Below are 19200 nucleotides of genomic sequence, written 5' to 3' on the forward strand. Positions count from 1 at the left end.
AAACCTTGTTCTCACACTCAAATAGTCACTGCTTGCGCTTGGATTTGCTCTGCTTGTGCTCAAACTTTCTGCTTGGACTCAGATATGTTGTTGCTTGGACAGATTTCCTTCTCTCAGCTTTGGCCCTTCTCCTCACACTCCGACCGATTCTGCGTACTTGCAAATCTTCTCCTCTCGGATCTCTCCTGTGCTCTTGGATTTTTTGTGTTACAATCCTATCAAAATTCTCCAACCAATAGAATGCTAGGAGTAGTGTTGACCAATGAAATGATCCTTGCTCCGTTGAGGGTGCGTTTGCTTTAGAATGTCCGTTGTGGACGGCTGCTCTGTAACCAAGTTTATTGATTTACCAACGCTGTCCATTGCTTTATTATTAATATATGTCAACAATGTGCACAGAATGGTCGATGCTCTTTCACCTTCACCCATCAGGAAACGGGAGAAAGCTTTGAAGTGGGACATATCAAGTTACGTCCACAACTACGAGGGTGAGTAACATAAATTAAGCATTAATATGGCGCTAGCATATAGCCTAGCTTGATGTCTGTGAACAAATAGATTTTCTTTATTGTTTAGCTAGATTGAACGACATATGACGGACAGTATGTGTTTATTTAATGACCCCACTTCTTTTTTTTTTCCTCCTTTGGTTAAACATGTTCCTGGGGATTTGCCTAATTTTATGTTAGAGCCAATAGTAAAACTTAAACCGTAATTTAACTGAAAAAACAAAAGAAACTGAATTGTTTGTGTCAGTTTTTGCATCAATGTTATCTGTTGTTCATCAGAATTTAGTCTTCATTCCTTCATATAACATTAGTCTGAAAAGGATGGATTCATATCATTCTGTTTAAAAAGTTGTAACGTTAAGTACAATTTCACCACTGCGAATAATAAAATTCAGTCTGTATAGAAAGTTGTAAGTACAATTTCACTACTATAATAAAACACTATTTAAAATAGCAGTTATTTATTTTTACTCTAATGGAATTAATACAAAGCAAACTGAACAGAAAAGAACAAGTATTTTCTTTCAGTTTCTCTTCTTCCAGGTGTGACTTTAATACCCCTATTGAGCTGCATCACAGCTGCACTGTGTGCATGGACCAGTGTTGTTCAACCACACTACTGTGTTGTTCCAGTCAGCACATTACTCCCAACTCAAAATCCCATTTGTTCCCTGTGTACTCACCTGTGTGCAGAGGGCAGGCAGCAATGGCAGAAACCAAGAATGTTGGCAAGTCTGATAATTAGGGCCAGCGCGCCCACAGTGGCGAAGGCCCTTTTGAAACTGAAGGAATTATTCTTTCTTTCTTTCGTTTTCCCGGCAAATGAACTGCCTTTTTGAGGGGCTTAACATATTCAAAAATTCACCAAATTTGGCAGTCGCATCAAGTCTGGTGAAAATATACGTATTTTAAGGGTTTCGGGAATAGGCGCGCAAAAATGGCTCGCTAGCGCCCCCTACAAAATTAAAGATATTGAGCCCCTGCAGTACGTTTAACGTAGACTCAGAAAACTTGATACACATATGTATCATGTCAAGACGCACAGAAAACGTCATTGGAGCCATAACCTAAACCCAACAGGAAGTCCGTCATTTTGAATTGAAAGTTCGAAATTAGTGTGATTTTGGCCATTATCACGTCTTACTTTAACAAACTCCTCCTAGAGATTTCATCCAATCAACTTCAAATTTGGTCTGTGCCATCGTAAGACGTTAAAGATGAAAACTTGTTAAAAGAAAAAAATTTCGTCATAGGGCATGGCCGTGGCGGGGCGGCCATTTTGTGCGTTTCGCCATCAAAACAGGAAGTGGGTGTAACTTGAGTGTATATTGTCCACTTGGCTCGAAACTTTTCAGGATTCATAAGACTCTAACTCTGAGGACATTTACCTGACAACATTGACTCAAAGTCATAGCGCCCCCTAGTGGCAACAGGAAGTAGGCCTAAAAGTCAAGGTGCTATACTTTAACAAACTCCTCCTAGAGCTGCTTGCTAGGCTATGTGTCCCATTTAATCCTATGGGAAAAGATCATTGCTACACTTTCGGCATAACTATCGTATATTTACAGTTTGAATTTCGTCACGACATGTATATCACAGCTCCATAAGGTCTTAACAAAGCTAACACTTTTGTCCGATTTCAATTTAATGCATTTTTGTGAATTTTAGAGGTCTTGTTAGGAGGAGGCAAGCTAGCTAGCTCTTATTGATAGAGCTCCATCCAGCTCACTCGCGGACAAGAGGCATTTATTTCCCCGATCGTTTGTTTAAATAACTCAACAAACATATCCATTATAAGTTTAACTGGAACCTGTGGTAAGAGATTGCTGACCGCGCCCTCACTCACACAGACCGGCTATTTAGCAGGAAGAGGGGAGCTGCAGGCCCTGAAGCTCTGTCAGGGCAGCGGCGTTTGGTAGTCCACTAACCCAGAAACGGTGACTTTATGGGCTGCCAGCCGTGACGGAGCTCCATCTACCTCACAGCAGGCCGGTTTAGCCATCAATTTTCGTAAAACAGCCCATATTTGACCTCATACATAGATATTTCGCATAAAAAAGTCTCAGAAGTGCATTTAGTGGTAAAATAGCAGATGAACAATGTTTTATTTTTTTTATTTATTTTATTTATTCAGAAGACTACCTGAACTCAGGTCAGTGGTGTAGCCTATGTAAATGTTGGAGCGTGACAAAGATACAGACTAGAGCCAAAAAAGGAGGAGCCACCGAGTTGATGTCAACTCGGTGATTAGTTGAGATTCGCCCGTTTTCAGAGGCAGTTTCAAATTGTGAGATTTGCAGAGGAAATAGGTGTCAATGGGATTTTGAGGTTCTATGTATGTCCTATTTACCCACCAAACTGTCGTTATTCAACTATGACAAGGTAAAATCGGTTCTATCACCCAACAAATACTTTTAAGAGAGTTATGACCAACCAATTCAACAAACTACTTGTCCTTCTACATTTTTACTTTGAATATAAGCAATAGAATGTTAATTGTCAGTGTCTTTTGCTCACTTTGATGCACATGGCAGCACTTGACAAAATCATCAAAAATAGGCAAAAACAGCACTAGCTTTAGAATTAGCAGAGAGAATCCTGCCCACCCTCAGGCTGATCGACAAAGCCCAGCATCATTGGATAGCTCCCACAACCCTGCTGGTCCCAGGATCTAAGTCTTGGGCAGCAGTCACAAAATGGACAATCACAGAATTTTATATCATTTTTTTGTGCATTAGAAAAAAATAATTGATTGTGCAGTGAAAGTGACTAACGTGATGCATGCAGGTCTGAACAATAAGTAAACTGTGGGTTAATTTCCCTGGCTAATTTCTAGACAGATCTTTATGCTTGCAAGGGGCACACTGAGCTGTGGAGTTGAATCTGTCACCTCTGTAGCAATCATATGTGTTTCTTTAAGCTCAACGATAACACATGTCCTCATGACAAATGGACCCTTATAAAATGGATTGCAAGATGATGAGACTGTGCAAGACATTGTGTCATTGGGCACTACTGTCATAAAATGGTTTAGGGGTACAGAGTGATCTCTAGAGGAGAGCCAGCACAGGGCCCGGGCATGAAGACAGATGGGAGTAAAAAACAACAAACATAATACGATAGTTGTGACGTTCTATATCTGGCTTTGGTGGGTACTCTCCTGACTGCATGCCAGTTTCTATTTGTTGCACTGGTTTATCTGCCCTTAAGGTTGCTCATCCTGTCTCTTCATGTCTGTTTGTATCTTTTTACCTGTCAGACTGACTTTCCCTTCCAATCCCCATACATACGGTGGCCGACAGGGGCAAACGCCGTGCAACTTAAGAAAACACATTAATAAATTAATTTGACAACACATGTGCAGCATTCAGCAAACGCACTGCAAATACACACAACACAACCAAATACACAAACGCGCTGCAAATAAAAAACGATGCAAAAATAAAAGCACACAAACCCCGAAAACAAATGCAACAAAAAAACGCTGCATCCAGATTACACAACGGAAGTTCTCCAGTCGGGTATGGCTGCATAGTAAGAAGAGAACTCTCGTCTCATGCCCTCCGTCCATAGACTGTATATTAAATTCATATTATTATTATTAATAACATAGCCTAATATAATATATTATTAATATACAGTCTATGCTCCCGTCTCATGCCCTCCCGACTGGTGCCATCCCCGAGCTTCGACTTTTCAAAACAAAAGCTTGCGTCTGGTCCACTATGTCTTCATACTTTGGTGTTTTGGATGTTTTTGAACTAAACAGTACGGCAATCATGCTAATGAATACAATAACTTTTTCAGCAGATGTCTTACTTACAACACGATGGAGCAAGCAAAGCAGTTTTGTGTTTATGCGTGGCGGGATTTATTCAGATTGATAAATCCCACGGTAAATTGGCTGGTTTACTGAACAGGGAGGGACTATAAATTCTGTCTGTTTTTTGTTTTTTGTATTTCAAGAGCAAATTGCTCCACAATATGAATACAGATTGATCACTTATTTTGTTGTATAATCACAATATTACACTTGAGGAGGCCTATAGCCTACTTCAGTAATTTCGGACCTCGAAATTAAACCTTCTCATGTAATATTGCTTAAACAAACATCAACATTAAACGCTGATGCAGTTTTAAATGTTTTATTACCATGAGTTTACAGACGTCTCTGCTGATTGAGTATCACCTGTGACCTGAGCCGAGACACACCCACCAAACGAGAGAAAACATATCTCAAACATAGACTTAATATTTACAGTCTATGATCTCACCGTTGCACACCGTTCTGAGATTGAACGTGTCCCGTCGCTCTCTCTCTCTCTCTCTCTCTCTCTCCCCGTGAGGTCGAAAATCCAGCTGTTCCACTAGCTGCTCCCTCTAGAGGTCTGGAGAACTTCCGTTGTGTAATCTGGATGCAGCGTTTTTTTTGTTGCATTTGTTTTCGGGGTTTGTGTGTTTTTCTTTTTGCATCGTTTTTTATTTGCAGCGCGTTTTTGTATTTGGTTGTGTTGTGTATATTTGCAGCGCGTTTGCTGAATGCTGTGCATGTGTTGTCAAATTAATTAAGTTGTTTTCTTAATTTGCTTGTGTTTTGTCTATTTGTATGTGTTTTCTTAAGTTGCAGGGCGTTTGCCCCTGTCGGCCACCGTACATACACTATCTTTAAAAATGTCCCCTCAGAACAATCAGCTTTTCAAATGGCAGAATCTTACAGACATATGGCAATGATTGTCAGGATAATCTGCACACAAAGTGCAAAACTACATACAGAATTCAAATTTGGACATAGTGTAACCTGGGGCTGCTCTTTGTGTGGTCTCTATATACCCACAAATAAGCATATGAATACGAATATGGGGAAAATGAAAGGAAACAAGTTGTTTTGACAAAACTGTATGAACAAAAAAAAAACTAATGCAAAACATGAAATATAAAAGTAAATGTGTTAATTGTATTTGAGTGTGTTTTTGCAGAGAGAAGTGAAGGAGGAACGTTTGTTATAAGACTGTGTTGCCCTCCTGAGGACAACGTTCAAGTCATTTGGTCAAATATGGTTTTGAAAAAGGTGAGAAGCTAATTAATTTGCAATGAAAATATAATATTATGACATCAGATAGTGTCTATGTTTTTCTACTGGCAAACTGACAAACTTGTGAATTTGAGCAGAGTGATCTATAAAGTGTAAGGGAAGATGTTCTGGTTAAATTAGTTTAAAAAAATAATTATATCTTTATATGCAAGTTTTGAATTGCATGGTAACCAACTGGCAATGATTTATAACTAGATTTAGAAAACTTTTATTCATAAAAAGTTATGCCAATTAAAGTAAATATATTTTTCCTATTTGGTACTTGTTTTATTGGTTGGTGAGAGAGCTTTTACTCTTTGCTGTTTAGAAGACAGTCTCACATCATGTCTTAATAGAATTTGACTGTTTGATTGTATAAGTTAATCACATCACTAGGAGTCTCAAGCTCACACACACACATTCCCTATATGACATTTTAATTATTGGAGATTTGAGCCTTTCTGAAAACAGTTACACACGCTGATAAGGCTTCCTGCGGCACAGAGGATTTTATCTGCTTATCTGGAAAACGGTTGCCACAGTAAGGCAGACAAGGTTGGTCCTTCATTTGTCTTAAGCCAAGGACCCACATCACGATCTTTGGTACACTCTGCTTCATGCTATTGTTCACCATTAAATAGGAGACATCTATTTCTGCAAGGATGACAGAGAGAGAGAGAGGGAGAGAGAGAAAGACAGAGATCAAGAGAGAGAGAATGGTTGAACAAAGAACAGAAAGAGACAAAAGAATACATGAAACAGAGGGAGAGAGAAAGAAAGAGATGACAGAAAAGAGGTAAAAACTATAATCCTCCCTCCCATCCCCTTTCCCTGGGAAGTGACAGCCACAGTGATGTATAACCCTAGCAGTGGAAAGTTAATTAGATAGGCTGGGTTACTTAGAGATGAAGAACTGAGAGGCTGAGAAGGATAGGAGGGAGGCAGAGGATAAGAGGAAGATGTAGAAGAAGAAAGTTAAAAAAAGAACAAAAGAGAAGAATAGAGCTGAGGATGGGGAGAGATGTGAGGAGTGAAGGGAAGAAAGTTGAAAAATAGGGAAACAAGGACGAGAGCTATGACAAAAAGAGAGATATTAGGGAAATGTGAGAGAAGGAGAGACATGGTAAGCGGGAGAGGGGAAGTCTAAATAAGAGGAAAAGGGCCTTGTTCAAATCATTTTTTGCCTTGACAATCAAAAAACGAAACAATATGATAGACACACACGCCACATTGTGAGAAGGGCACCATGGGTACAATCCGCAACATACATTATTACAGCCTCAGACCCTCTCTGACAATGGCTCCCCACATGCTTGGCTCAAGGACACACTTTAATATGTAATGTGCACTGCTGAGAAGGGTGATTGTGTGTTTGCCCTCCATCAGGGAAGTGCATGACATAGTCCAAAAGAACAGGATAAAAACAAATGCAATCAGACCTGCACACTTAGGCAAACTATTTCAATGGAAGACAGTACCCATTCACTTATTTCAGTGCTTTGGCACTTAACCTCCTATCCAACTATCAGTAACCTTGCTACAGTTGCCACAGAGCCTGTGGGTGTCAGGGGGAAAATGTAATACCGTTAAATTATAAATTCATAAATGTATTCATTTTATAGACAGATTATATGGTTCAGGGTTGCAGTGAGGATACTATCCCGGCATGTACCATGTTAGAGGCCAATCTATCACATGGCTAACACATACAAAGAGACACACATTCAATCAATGTCTTTGTTGTGTAAGACTCCTCATTTATGTTCAGTATTTCATTTATTTTAGTTCAATTACCTCACTGGATTAAACTTTTCTATGCTCTCTACACACCTCTCTGCAATACTGTATGCCACTCTGCCTGTCTGCACATGTTGTCCACCAAAGTCCACCATATTTGACATTCTGTCTTATTATTTTGTAACTAATATGCCAGAGCTGTCCCAAGAGTTTGGTGACCTCTTTGTGCCTAATTTACCTCAGACTTCCTGGTGTCTGTAAGGCCTAGTGGACGGAAAGAAGATAAGGAAAATAGAGTGAAGAAGAAGAAAAGAAAAGCAGAAGAAGAAAAAAGTATTGTGATAGAGGGGAGGAAATGAGTTTTGAAGAGGAGCATCAAACTTTTAGTTTAAGAGACTTCTGTCTGTGTCTTCTGTGTGTGTGTGTGTGTGTGTGTGTGTGTGTGTGTGTGTGTGTGTGTGTGTGTGTGTGTGTGTGTGTGTGCGTGTGAAAGACAGTGTGACAGACAGTGTGTATGCATTTGTGATAGAAGTGTGTGTGTGACTGACAATGACAGTGAGTGCGACACACGAGAGAAGGCCATTCTTCTGTTAATTACTGAGTTAATGACACACTATGCTCCAGCAGACACGCAACATGGCAGGCTGATGCATACACACACACACACACACACAGACACACACACCCACACACACACACACACACACACACACACACACACACACACACACACACACACACACACACACACACACACACACACACACACACACACACACACACACACACAAACAAGGATAATGGCTAAGTCTACTTCTGTGCTCACGCAACGTGGCAGGCTGCTATGAAAAGAGCTTGACAGTGAGATAGCAGGCTAACAATGATTCACACACATACATACAAACACACATACAGACAGCAGCAGCAGCAAGTGACAGGGAACCTTATCAAACCAGCTTTAATGAAGTCACTTCTCCTTAATAGAAGAGGGGAAGAAAACCCTCCTTTCTTCCCCTGAGGGGAGGAGGGAGAAAAGGAGGACAAGGTCGCCTGGATTGATGACGCTCATTAGCCTAATAAGGTACTTTAATGAAGAGGGCCCAACACTATAGAGTGCCACACACACACACACACACACACACACACACACACACACACACACACACACACACACACACACACACACACACACACACACACACACACACACACTTATTTTTGCTAGTTTGTGTTGTCCCTTGTATTTACACATGGACATAGCTATTTTTGTCTATTTCTCTCCCAACCAAATACTCACACACACCACAGCGCAGACACATCCATGAATTGTATTGGCAGACTAAAACAAATTGATCACTTCAGTCTCGCGCAAATGTTCACATACAGATACACAAACAAAGCAACAGAGGGAAACACACTCACCTCTCCTTCTGAGGACTGCAAGAGAAGGTCTTTCCTACAGGACGCCGTAAAGTCTCCCACTCCAGCATTGACCTCTACCCCTCTGGGGGCCTCCAGGGTCAGAGTCCGAGTTGGCGACTCCAGCCTGTGAACCACAAACACACTTTAGTCATGTTGGAAGCTGTGAAAACCCACCTGCAGAGACATGCAGTTTAAACAGACAGGGTCTGTTGCTTCAGCTACATAGACTATTACCACTGGATCAATGAGTTGACTGTGAACAAGGTTCTCAATCCCCCAGCTGCTCAATCAAAACAGCAGAATAATATGGTTGTACTGGTAAAGCTAATACAACAAAGGAAAAATCAAGACTCCCTCATTCAATGTTTAGTCTTGACTAAAGACCTCCGTGGAGTACAACCGCCCGGAAATACATGAAATTCAACATTAAACGACATGCTGCCTCTTGAATACACAACTTGAAAATAAAGAGTAAAGTAGTAAGTGCTGTTTTGTTACATTATATCATCCTCAATCCTGTTGGATTTGGATAGTTCACAGATGACTTGTGAAAACTGCTACAATTACTAAAGCTTCTACAAAAATAAAGCAAATTACATATGTATAATCGTGCAATGAATATGTTGATCAGTGTTGTGCTTAACAAATTAAATAGGTTTTGATCATTTCATGAAACGTGTTATGTAATATTAGACTTATCCATGAATAAATAATCAGATTCCTATGGTACATAGTGATATGATAGAACCCCTCAGGGTTTGTGAGTCAGCAACACAAAGTCATTTGGCGAATTGTTCGGTGCCCTTTTAAAAAAAAAACTGAAATATACCAACAAATACTGCACTTTAGCTCACTGTGTTGCCGGAGTATGGTTGCATGTAGCATGACCTGGCATGCACACTTTTTTTGAGATTTGCTAAGCTTTTCTTCTAACTGTGTAGTAACTCTGTACTTTGACTTTGAGAAAACCGACAAGAATGGATTTGAAGAATGAAGAATTGTTATACTGTGCTGCTCCAAAGAGCTCTGGCCATGGTTGGCATCACTCCCCTTGGAGCGTAAGGGGTCAGTAGCTAAATCTGCGACTCAAAGTTGAAAACAATATGAGATGATTAAACAGCTTGGTGGTGTTTGATAAGCACAGTGCTTCACTCAAGGGCATGTTGGCAAGTGAAATTAAATAAAGTGCGCTTTCGGCAAAGCAGACTGAATTTATGAAGTTCAAGTATGACAAATTGAACAGCATGCTCACAACAAAGATCACATAAGAAAAAAAATGATTTGCTATAAGGGCACTTTTCCAGAGAAGCTTTGCTCAAGGGTACTGCAGAAGGTTGGATTCCCAATCCCTACTGAAAAGTTAAAGGGATAAAGCATTGAAGCCAAAGGGTAGATTAACTGAACTTATAACTGAACTATGTAGCCAAACAACAGAGAGACATAAACAAGCATCAGTGCCTCGGCCAAAGGCACTTTGGCTGGAAGTGATGGTACCATGCTTCCTCTTTAATGTCCTTTACTTCACTAGGGCCCCCAGGATGGAGAAAATGTATATTCTCCGCACAGGACCTTTAGTGAGGAATAATTCTAAATTTCAGGGTTTCTATCTCAAGAACCAAACATTAGCAAGAAGAAAAAAAGCTCCCTTGGCAGTGGTTTTCTGTGTTTGGTTGTACCCGTGTAATGAATGAGCACTTTAAAAGATATTTCTGTCTCACCATCGCTCCTTTTTTGCTGTTTTTATATTCATAGTGTTTACGCTCTATTAGTTTGTTGTTTTATTCTATTGCAAAAATTATTCACCTTGAGAAGCCATTTAGGTGAGTGTTGCATCCATTACTTCCAAATGCAGATCATTGGATTTTAGACTTTTCCTTCATTAAGTTGCAACAAGCTGAAGAAGAGCAGATTACTATTGTGGAGATAATGTCACCTGATTTAAGAAAATGCTTGAAGCAGGCTGGTTTGCATCAGAATTAAGTCATCTCACCTGACCAATGTGCTACTCTTATTTTAATGAAAATGGGAGGTTATGAGTCTCTATCAGACTAAATGACTTAAGATGTGTTGGTTACTTTGTTTGGTGTAATGGAAAGACTCTTACAAACATTACAACATTTCCTCCGTCAGCCCGTCTCAGTGTGGTATTTATTTTGGGTTGAGGTAAATTTGAGGTGTAGAGGAGCAGTGAGGTGGATTAAAGGAGAGAAAAGATCCGCTGCTGTGAAGTGCTGAGCATCTGAGTGATAAATATATTGCACTATTTTTGTATTTTATTTCTCACTATCAATACAGTACAGTACATAACATAAAAATAAAATAGAAAATATAGCAATAATATATAAAAAAATAACATCCCAGTGATTTAATAAGTGTTGGAAGCAGAGACAATTACTAGAGGCCTAGTCTCGCATTGCCAGACCTATCTCCCCAGTGCTGTGGAGCAAGGTCTGGCTACACCACAGATCTAGGATAGTAGAAAAGACGCTCTGGGTTGTTTGCATTTCTTTAAACCAATCACCATCGTTTTGGGTTCCAGATGCAGTAATGGTGCCTTTGCCTTTGGGAAGAAACTTGTTTTTGTGGAACATTTGCAACCCGTAAAAGAAAACGGCACATAAAATATTAAACAAAGTTAACTGTTGACACAATAAAGTAACATGAGCTACTTAAATTAGCTAGATACATGGTTAAACATCATTTGCTTTAAGCAGTGTTACTCCATGTGGATTTCGCCCATAGCAATCCCTGCCAATTGGTCCCGAAATGTCCCAGTTAGCTAGTAAATGTCATATACATATTATTTGTAAATATCTAAAATCATTCAGGGAAATAACCAAGCAGGCCAGCCTTATTGTACGATTCAAATTTCCGCCCAAACTTGCTATTTTCAGCATGTAACATTAGCTGGCTAGCTCAGAGGTTGTTCTTGTTGGGTCCCGTAGTAAAGGGATTTTGACAAAAAGCATTAGGGGAGGCTTATTCTGGCATTGTACTTCTGTTGATCCAGACTACATTGGGCGTGACTTATTGATCTGACTTAAACAGAATGTGTGCTGCAGAACTCACAAAGAGAGGCAGACCAAACAAACAGACAGACAAGAGATTAAAAGAGGTTTTGAGGGAATTAAAACTGAAAAACATATCCAATTATTCATTACCCTTTATGTGCAAGAGAGAGAGAGAGAGAGAGAGAGAGCGCGAGAGAGAGAGAGAGCGAGAGAGAGAGAGAGAGAGAGAGAGAGAGAGAGAGTGAGAGAGAGCTTGCTGGCCTAGTCAACAGAAGTGATGTGAGGCTCTTCGCCTGGTTTGACAGTTGAGGCAATTACTGCTGCAGGCTGAAACTAGCTCTGATGGGCAGGCACACACATACATACTGACTATCTATCACTGTATGTCTCTTGCCCATCTCTCTCCATCTAAACATCACACTCCCTGTTTGCTTTCACCTCTGTTTTAACTCCCCAGTCTGTTACTTTCACAAACATGGCATTTATTATTTTGCCTCAGTTTTTCACTCATTTTTAAATTGCCAAAATTGAGACATAATGTAGCATATCTGCACATTTGTCAGCTAAATAACTCATATCTCCAGGATATCAACTATTAAGTTACACAGTTTGAAATGTTTATTTTGTATTTGTACACCGAGGGAAATGGAAGAGCGTCCCAGCAGGAGATTCTATAACTTTTAACGTGTTCAATTCTTAAACCGCAAGAACAAATCAATTCTGTCATTGTCAGTAGCTGGCAAGAGAAAACCCCAGAAAAAGCGGCCGTGTGATGCATTATAGTGAGTATGACCAGGATGAATGGGTTTCATAATAAAATTGCCATGAACATCGATTAACCGCTGAAAAATTGGGTTTGAAGTTTCATACAAGTTTCAACTTGATTAACTTTGGATAATTTATGTGTTAGAGGAGAGTCTGGAGGCCAGTGGTAATGCTGTGTATTTTATTGCTGTTCTGTGAATGATGATGTTCCTAATTTATGAATGTGTCTTGTGCTCATGTACTTGAAGTATCAGCATTCTCATAAGGGCTTCGAAATTACTTATTAAGTTGTGAATTTGAGGAAAATAATGTCTTAAAAATGTTTTGACAAAGATTGGATGGCCTCAGCTGCACTTTGTGTGTTTTGTGCTTAGTTGTATTTAGCAAATGTTTGCATTCCAACACACTTAACTAAGGTGGTGGACATGGTAAACATTACACCAGCTAAACATTAGTATGTTAGCAGTCATTGTCAACATGTTTTAAGTACAGCATCACAGAGCTGCTGGCATGGCTGTAGACTCTTAGTCTTTGTTACTACTTAAAAAGCCTACCTTACCTCTATTTAGATGCATCATTATTTACATTAAAATACATGAATGTAAACTGTGTGTAGATGGGGATGCAGACAAAATATGTGGTCTAATATTTCCTCTATTTCTCTCTGTCTAAACATTAAACAAGTTTTATGCTATTAAGATACTCTTTTTTTTTGTTCTTATACTTGCAGCAAACTCATAGTTTTCCCAGGAAAGAGGCTACCATCATAAATGGATTTGCATCAGAAACAAATATATGCTTTAGATCTCAACACTTGTTAAAGTGTATGTTTTAACAATGAATGCCCTCCATAATAATATGGTCTTATTTTCAGCCATCCTTAAGTCGCATGGCTCTAGACATGGAGTCATGTCCACCACTTTGGTCAAGACTGAGTTATTTCAACAATTATTGGGTGGATTGCCATGCAATTTGGTAGAGGCATTTATGTAATGTCTCACATGTCCTTTGGTGAACTCCCTTTTCATTTACCACCACCATATGTCTTATTTATATTTACCAAATACTTGTAGAACTATTGGCATTCCCATCAGCCCCAGCTGTACTTTGTCTTTAGTGCTAAGTTACAAACATTAGCATGCTAACATGGTAATCTTAGATGAACATTGTAAACATTACACTTGCTTACCATAAGTTTTTTAACATTGTCATTTTGAGCATGTTAGCATGCTGACATTAGCATTTAGCTCAAAGTGCAATCTCACAGAGCTGCTAGCATTGCTCTAGAGACTCTTTGTCTTGTTCACACACACTCACAGACAAACATGTTTGTATGTTCATGGTCTCCTTCCTTCATGTCAGTGGGGTTTCTGGTCAGGCCTCTGAGTGGTTGTTTTTTTTGTGGTGCAGATATCAGGAGTCTGCAGGTAAGCTGTTATCTCTGCCTCTCTGCTTCCAACTCTTACATTATTCCCCCCTCTCTATGCCAACCATCCCTCGCCCCGTCCTCTCGCTCATAGATCTGTCTTGACCTTCAGTTGCGAGAAGGCCATTTTATACAGCGCCATATTTGTCCAACCTGACAAGATAAGCAGGACAGAAATAAATCAGCATGAAATGTCTTTTATCTTAATTAATTTCTGGGGGAAAAAACAAAAACAGAGGAAGAAGGACACACATGGTAGCACAGACAACACAACATCCTAAGAATTAACTGTAATAATTAAAGTGCTAAGTGCAAAAAGTGCTGGTGTATTTATTGCACCCCTGCTCTGCTGGGCTAAGATTTACTATTGGAGTTCAGCAGCTTGACGGAAGTTGGAATAAACGATAACGTTAGTCTGTTTGTTTTACATCTCAGCACACGGAATCTTCTCCCTGATGGCAGAAGTTCATATTCAGGAAAGAGAGGGTGTAGAGAGTCTGCAGTGATTCTTTCGGCTTGTTTTCTGACTGCTTGCTCGTACAGGCTCTTGTACTGTTTCCTCCCTATTATCCTCACAGCTGTCTTGTGTGTGCTGACCAGCCTGCTTTTTAGCTGCAAGTTGCCAAACCATGCTGTGATTCCATATCTGATAATGCACTCCAGAATCGCCAGGTAGAACATGAGCATGATCTGGCTGCTTACTCCATACAGTCTCAGTCGCTTTAAAAAGTATAATCTCTGCTGCAGTCTATTGCACTTGTCAAAAACATGTGAAGAGGCCCTAATTTCAGGTAAACCTATTTAAATGTTGTCTGTCACTCCTGCCTAAGTATGAATAATATTTGGTAAATATGCATTTATCTGAGGACTGCTGAAAAAAAGAATGTTTTTAAGTTAAGTCAATCGTCCATTGACTTCTGCTCGTGCCATACCTCTTCACAGAACCAGTTCAGACTACCTAGGCCTTTTTCACAGCAGGCATTTTTACTTGGAAAAGCACAGGTGGTACTTATGACATTAACAGTGTCCCTGTAAGCAATGAAAGAGTGACAGCATGCACAATACCATGACCCTGAAACCGAAGCAGTTAAATAGAATTTAAACATCATTCATTTTATTATTTACAAACCTGTGGTTTTCCTACTGCATACAAAATCAGTCCTTTTGAGTTATTTTCCTACCTCATGGGCACTCATAACAAATTATGTTACATAAACTTGGGGGAAAATTTTGCAAATCAAATTTCAAGGCCCTTTTGTATTTGAATGGCTATTTTCCAGTTGGTTATATGGCTGTAAAGGCCAGGTATGAATTTTGAAAATAGTGGCTTGTGACATTTTAAACAAACACTATATGACCAAAACATCAGCTTGTGGTTTCAAAATCAGCTTAGAATTGGATGATTTAGAAGTGTGATGTAGTTTATATTTGTCTTACCTCTCCTAATTTAAACCATATCCTCATTCTCACTCTTAGTTTGTCAAAGGGAACCTGTACACAGAAGCAAATTGTTGTGTACAGCCTCAATCACGAGTGGAGCATGGCAGAGAATTTCTCTTGGGGTGGTAACCTGCACAAAACCCTCACATTTTCTAGACTGTCCAACATATCCACGCATCCTTGATTCTGTCGGGTGCATAAAACATACATACATATTAGCATTTCAGTGATATCAGGAATATCTAATTTTAACTTGAGTTGAGAATTTTCACATATGAAAGAAAGAAACATAAAACACACATCATTTGTGCATTGAATTTCCCTTGAGATCATGCATCCTATAAGCTTGGTCCTCCTGCTGATGTACAAAACTATACTGCTATGAAATTACTTCATTTGGTGAATTTCTGAAACCAGTGTGTGAAGTTGTGCAAAAAATCTAGCTGGAAATGTTCAAATTGGGGCTTTTTAGTGTGATTTATATTCCCCAGAAGACTTGGCTGACATTCATCGTGCCCTTTTCCTCTTCAGGACCATTGAAAGCCACACCACCTTATCGCCACCTTGCCATTTGGGACGCACACCTTTAACCTTTTCACGCTAAATGCTCCGTCACCTGCCTCAGCGCTCCTGCCACCACCATCCAACCCCATCCAAGAGGCACATTAAAAACTTTTCCAATTTTAAAAAGTGATGCTGAGTGATGCATTGAAACAAGACTAAAGACAGGAAAAGCGACAGCCTTTGACTTTAAGAGGGTTAAACCGAGACAAAAGGCAGAAATATGGCATTTCCAAAGTCGTCTGACTTTTGCAGTGAGTCTGTGTCTGGATGAGGGAGGGTGATGCAGCGTGTTTAAACCGCCCCATGAATCCTGCAGGTGTAAAAAGAAAAAAAGTGTGAGAAGAGAAAGCCTTGGGCTATTTAAAAAAGTTATAAAAGTCCCTACTGAGTTACTGAGGTGGGTCAGGAGAGTGTCAAGGTACATTAGAGGTTTGTCTTTGTGGAAAGAATGTGTGTGTATGTTTGTGTGTGCCAGACAGAGCAAGAGGGAGAAGTTTGTGTGTGTGTGTGTGTGTGTGTGTGTGTGTGTGTGTGTGTGTATGAGCACAAAAATGTATCCTTGGATATTAAAATATCTATTTTCAGATAGTATGTTCACCAGCAGTGACTTTATCACTTCTAAACAGTTTGTGTGCTTGTGTCTTGCTGTGACGTTTGATGTCTCGTACATCTGTTCACTTTTACACAACACACTGTTTGACAAATCCTTGAGTTACTCCAAAACGACTTTCAGAGGCCCTCGCTGTCCTCGCTGTGAAATGTTGCCGAGGAAATGGCTAATGGCAGAGTGCGTAAGGAGAAAAAATGTCAAGCAATTTCATGCCTTTGTGCCTTCGAAGGGGCGCCAAGCTGATAATTTAATCAGTAGTGAAAGACTAGCTTCACTCCTCTGCAATTTCATCCAATGTTCATTGACTTGTTTTCGGTAGAAAAGAGACAAAGTTGGAATCAATAATTTACATAGAAAAGAAAGTGGGTAGAGAATGGATGGGTGAGAGGAAAACATGTAAAAGTTAACATTATGTCTAGTACAATGATGACTACGGTGAATGCATACCTTCATATGAGCAGCATATCTGGTCACAAAAAAAACTAACTTGTTCTGTTGTCTGCGTCTTAATATTTCATTTTTATTTATAGATCTCTTGAAACCTTGATGAAGTTTCATAGTGTCACTTCTGACTGATGGATCTAATTATTACCTCATGGTGTCCATGTGTAGTAGGTATTTAACCTGAAATGTACGGAATATACAAGATCAGAACAACTGAAACACCTCCATATAACTCTGTCTGTGCATTAAAGTCTCTCACTCGGATTCAACGTTTAACAACTGAAGCAAAAGTTTTCTTGTGTAACTGTTATAGTCTGGTATCTAAACCTATTACATGACGTACACTAATTTGCCCCATGAGGAAAAGACTTATACTACTGAGCTATTTCAACTCACACACAGGGCCCTATTTTAACAATCTGAAACACAAGTATCAAACGCCAAACGCAAGTAGCTTTGTGGGCGGATCTCGGGCGCTGTTGCTATTATACCGGCGGGATAAATGACTCTTGTGCCCAATGCAAATCTAAAATGGGTTGGTCTGAAATAGCTACATTACTCATAGGTGTGGTTTGGGCGTAACGTGCAATAAACCAATCAGAGCGTTATCTCACATTCCCTTTAAAAGCAGGCGCGCTTGTTCCATGGCGGATTGCTATTATAATGGCGGATTTGCTAGGCGCACGCTCTAATACATCCATGGGCGCACGCCAGGAGCGGTACACAGCCGAGGAGACCGTCATTTGCTATTGATTTTTATTTTTGACAAAATGTAAATAAAGAAATGTCACAAAAACATACTTTCCAATGTGTTGGGCTCACTCTCACTGAATCACGAGGTTATGAATGCATGGTGATATTTTTGCAATGTAGTCTAACATTAGACCGAGATTACCTCACTATAGACGATGCAGCTCTTCTGTCTCTCCTCTCCCGTGCTGCTGCTAGGGCATTTGGGTTAAGTGGCATCGGCACATGCAGTTCAACATCACATCTCCTTAAGTCCTCTAATATTTCCTCATTTATGCCACACATCCATGATTCATGGAAATGTTGTGTAAAACAAGGTAATATTTTTCCTTGTATTTCTGTATGGTTTGCAAAAATGGGAACTGCTGGGTCCGTAAGATGAGACAAGCAAAGTGTATGCGCGGTGTGCACACTCTACATTACGACCAAGCATAACAAAATATAGCCAAAAGCTACAACAAAAGCCCTTAAAATAACATCTGAATAACGCGCCACTGATTTTAGACTAGGTTTTTCCTGGTCTGTGGTGGAATTGTTTTCTGAAACTGCAAAATAACACGTTTGCGCCGGAACCTCCTCCTTTTGCTGAACCGCCCCCAGGAGCGCAAGTTCATTCCCTAATTTACCGACGTGAGTCTGTGGAGGGAAAAGTCCACTGTGCGTCGGGTGCAAAATAGGAATGATACATGCGTCGGTGTACAAAGTCAATTGCACTGGGTGCAAGATAGGGCCCACAGAGTTGCTTACTACTTTCAAACACATGAAAAGTAAGACAAAGGATCCGAAAAGAAGAAATAAAGTTTCTTGTTTTTTTTTCGATTTAACACATGAACAAATGCAGGCAAACAGAGTAAGGTATATATATGTGTACTTGCTTTGCTCCCAATTGTAGATACGAGGTCAGAAAAACAGCGGACAGTCTATGCTTTGCTTCATTAGCATTGTCTCAGTATTCCATACAGTAGAGCCTGACAGAAAACACATCTGAGAGGAGGAACATTAGAGCTCCCTTGCAAAGACAATAAAAAGACTACAGTGCATTTAGTCTGTGTAGTGTGTGTGTTCTCTTTACCCAACAACATAGCTTTTTTAATGATGTGATAAGATAAGGAGTATGCTGTCTATAGAAAGCTGAAAAACTAACCTTTTTTAAGTGTAAGAAGTCAGATATAAAGATTTCAATTTGATAGAAATAATACTCAACAATGTCAGTTGCTTGCGAAACAATCAATCACATTGGCAGACTTAGGGCTCAGTGTGACACTAGAAAGCGACATCATCTTAAGAGGCAGCAAAAGGCCGCCACTGCGTTAATGACATCTGCAGCAACTGTATTACACTCCTTGTTATTTAATGTGCCTCACAAACGGTGCTATCTTGTATTTTTCTCAAGATTGGATGAAACTTTAATGATCCCTGTGGGGAAGATGGGTATTTGCAGCAGCATAGAG

General features: G+C 39.8%; 1 protein-coding gene across 1 annotated transcript in view; it reads right to left on the reverse strand.

The window, feature by feature from the left end:
* LOC144536178 (zeta-sarcoglycan-like) overlaps positions 1–19200 on the reverse strand; it is a 383819-nt gene that overhangs the window by 13562 nt on the left and 351057 nt on the right. The window contains exon 7 of the mRNA XM_078279176.1: positions 8740–8863. Within this exon, the coding sequence (XP_078135302.1) occupies positions 8740–8863 (124 nt within the window). The remainder of the gene's footprint in view (positions 1–8739; positions 8864–19200) is intronic.

The sequence above is a fragment of the Sander vitreus genome, chromosome 2, assembly GCF_031162955.1.
Source record: "Sander vitreus isolate 19-12246 chromosome 2, sanVit1, whole genome shotgun sequence".
Taxonomy (NCBI): domain Eukaryota; kingdom Metazoa; phylum Chordata; class Actinopteri; order Perciformes; family Percidae; genus Sander; species Sander vitreus.